Source organism: Neltuma alba, unplaced genomic scaffold, assembly GCF_004799145.2.
Source record: "Neltuma alba isolate B1F8T4 unplaced genomic scaffold, ASM479914v2 tig00005084_pilon, whole genome shotgun sequence".
Lineage (NCBI taxonomy): Eukaryota > Viridiplantae > Streptophyta > Magnoliopsida > Fabales > Fabaceae > Neltuma > Neltuma alba.
In genome coordinates, this window is record NW_021633971.1 from 386,543 (window position 1) to 390,006 (window position 3,464).

General features: G+C 44.2%; 1 protein-coding gene across 1 annotated transcript; it reads left to right on the forward strand.

Moving 5' to 3' along the window:
- On the forward strand, window positions 1-1,767 carry LOC114746710 (dof zinc finger protein DOF2.5-like). Its single transcript, XM_028934980.1, has 2 exons — window positions 1-139; window positions 645-1,767. Exons 1-2 carry the CDS (start codon window positions 116-118, stop codon window positions 1,446-1,448), a joined length of 828 nt encoding a protein of 275 aa, XP_028790813.1. The 5' UTR covers window positions 1-115; the 3' UTR covers window positions 1,449-1,767.
- The last annotated feature ends 1,697 nt before the right edge of the window (window positions 1,768-3,464 follow it).

The window sequence follows — 3,464 nt, forward strand, 5'->3', positions numbered from 1 at the left end:
ATCCCCAACCCTCAAAGCTTTTCACACTTGCCTGCTTTTGACACCCAACCTCTAGAAAGTGGCTGTCTTTCCTATCTCTCGGCACTCCATAGCTTTTTCTCGTTCCTCTTAATCCATGGACACAGCTCAGTGGGCACAGGTACACCCAAAGGCCTTTTTCTCTGTTTTTCTTCGCATATCAAAATTTCTTCTGTGAATAATCTCAATGAAAGATTTGCTTCGGGTTTTGCAATTTCTTTCGATTATTAATTCCCGAGTTCTGATGAGTGAGGTTTACTTTTTTCATCCACTTTTCAACTCTCAAGAGACCATATGCATGTTGCCAGGCTCGTCAGTCCCCCACTAAATTCAATTTTTGCTGCTAGGTTTGTGTCTTTTTAATTTAAGATCTTCACCTCATATATCAATTTTTTCCCTGTTATTGAAAGTACTGCACCTTCCTCTTTCTTCCCTTTTTTCTTCCTTTCCACCATCTGATAAAAGGACCCGAGAAAAAGCTAATAAATCTGTTTGTATTGTTGCTACGTACCTGTTGTGCGTGTAAATCCCTTTGTGAAGGAGCAGCGTCCTTGTTTGATCGTCTTGTTGGTTTCCTCTTTTGGGTTATATGTATAGGTTCTAAATTCTGGATGAATATATTTCAGGGGATTGGAGTGGTTAAACAGCCCGGGGTGGAAGGCTCAATTCCGAAGCCTCCTACGACAGAAAGAAAGGCGAGGCCTCAGAAAGATCAAGCTCTGAACTGCCCGCGGTGCAACTCAACCAACACTAAATTCTGCTACTACAATAACTATAGCCTCTCTCAGCCCAGATACTTCTGCAAGACTTGTAGAAGGTACTGGACCGAAGGTGGGTCCCTGAGAAATGTTCCCGTGGGTGGAGGCTCCCGAAAGAACAAGAGACCTTCAACTTCTTCATCTTCATCCTCAAAGAAGCTTCCTGATCTGAACCCCAAGATCCAGCAAGGCCAAGATCTTAACTTAGCATGCCCACCACCAGCACCCGAGGACTACAACAATAGCATATCAAAATTTATCGAGGTTCCTTTTAATACTGAAGACAAGAGTATAGCTTCTCATCACGATCAGTTATCCTCGATGGAGCTTCTGAGAACTGGAATTCCGTCGTCAAGGACTCTGTGTTCTTTGATGCCTATGTCGGCGTCGGATTCTTCCGGTTCAGCAATGTATAATTCGAGTGGATTTCCTAGTTTGCAAGATCTTAAGCCTCCTCCAGGGCTTAGTTTCAGTCTTGAAGGGTTTGCAAATGGGTACGGGGGTATTTCTGGAATGCACGAGGGAAGTAGTGGCGATGGCGGTGCGAGGTTGTTGTTCCCTACTGAGGATTTGAAGCAAGTTCCAAGTAGTACTGATCATTATGAGCAGAATAGAAGCCATGCGGATTCAACGGGGTTTTGGAATGGCATGTTAGGTGGAGGATCGTGGTAAAAATATTATTATTGCAGAAGAGAGTTATAAAGAAAAGCAAAAAAGCCAAGGGGGGGTTTGGTCTTCTAGCTGCTGCTTCATCATCTTCTTCTTCCTTTTCTTTTCCCCTAAAAATTTGGTGATCGACTGTTTGAATTAATTGATCAGATTCCGGACCACTAACATGAATAGGGTATATGACTTCTGTTTATGGCTACGTTCTTAAATCCATTTCATTTCTGGTGAAGATCTTCTTATAATTAATTTTTCTTTCCCTACTTTCACCTGTTTTAATTTTTGCATTTTGACCCAGAAGTTTGTGATCAAGTGGTTGCATATATGCTGAAACTCGAATTCTTTTCAGGATATACCTAGCTTCAAGATGTCATAAACTTTGTCATAAGTTTTGAGCTTAATTTACCTTACAAGTAGTATAACTATGTTTAGCTCTGGATAATGTTGTATATACCAGATATCCTTTCACAATTTGCCTCAACAGTTGCACCATGTGATGAGCATAAGCCCAAAGGGAGAGCCCAATCCCAAAAGACTAGCCTATTGGGAGGGAGAGCCCCTTGAACTTATAAACCCCACAACACTTGTGAGATTCCCCAATGTGGGACTCATAACAGAGCACCCCTCTCGAGAGCCGACGTCCCCGGCGGCTCCACTCTACGGCACTTCACTCGGTCTTCTTACCGGTCAGAACCCTCCGCAGGTAGCCCTTTCCGGTTGGTTAACTCTCAATGAAAGCACCATTGTGATGAGCATAAGCCCAAGGGGAGAGCCCAATCCCAAAAGACTAGCCTATTGGGAGGGAGAGCCCCTTGAACTTATAAACCCCACAACACTTGTGAGATTCCCCAATGTGGGACTCATAACAGAGCACTCCTCTCGAGAGCCGACGTCCCCGGCGGCTCCACTCTACGGCACTTCACTCGGCCTTCTTACCGGTCAGAACCCTCCGTAGGTAGCCCTTTCCACGCTCACCGCACCACGAGAGGGGTGCTCTGTTATGAGTCCCACATTGGGGAATCTCACAAGTGTTGTGGGGTTTATAAGTTCAAGGGGCTCTCCCTCCCAATAGGCTAGTCTTTTGGGATGGGCTCTCCCTTTGGGCTTATGCTCATCACAATGGTGCTTTCATTGAGAGTTAACCAACCGGAAAGGGCTACCTGCGGAGGGTTCTGACCGGTAAGAAGACCGAGTGAAGTGCCGTAGAGTGGAGCCGCCGGGGACGTCGGCTCTCGAGAGGGGTGCTCTGTTATGAGTCCCACATTGGGGAATCTCACAAGTGTTGTGGGGTTTATAAGTTCAAGGGGCTCTCCCTCCCAATAGGCTAGTCTTTTGGGATTGGGCTCTCCCCTTGGGCTTATGCTCATCACACACCATGGTTTGCCCTATCAGCACGTCATCGTACGCACATAAACTACTGTCGTTCTTTGTTGTCGGGTGCGAAGATACAGCAGTCGGTCATATGTAAGCGAGAGATTTCGGTCAAGTCACGATCTGCAAGTTAATCGTTCTAATAAGGTAACTAAACGATTTCGTAAATGGGATATTTCATGTATATATGTGGTTGAATTTGGTGTGTATGATATTTATGGGTTTAAAAATTAAAACCTCGAACATAAAGTGAGTCTGGAATGATGGGTGTCAAATCCTTTACAGCAAAAGTGGTCTCCCTATCTGTCCTTTTTTCTTTTCTTTTCACCCCCTCGTTATTATTTATTTTTGCTTGCCAACTGGTCAGAAGTATTGTCAGATCTTAATCAGTAACGTCTTGTTCTTACAGATTCTTTCCGCCCATTAAAGCAGTCTTCACGAATTAGCCACTAGGACATATCTAAATAAGAATGGCTATTAAATTAGTAATTAAGCATATACTCCATTACTTTCAAACCCGGCTAGCTAGCATGCATATAGCACCTTGACAAATTAGAGAGAGCATGCATATTCGGAAGCCAATTGTACTGGTATTCTTCTTGCTGATTGCTTTCCTTTGAGAGCGATTACTAATCGAAATGGGGTGAACAA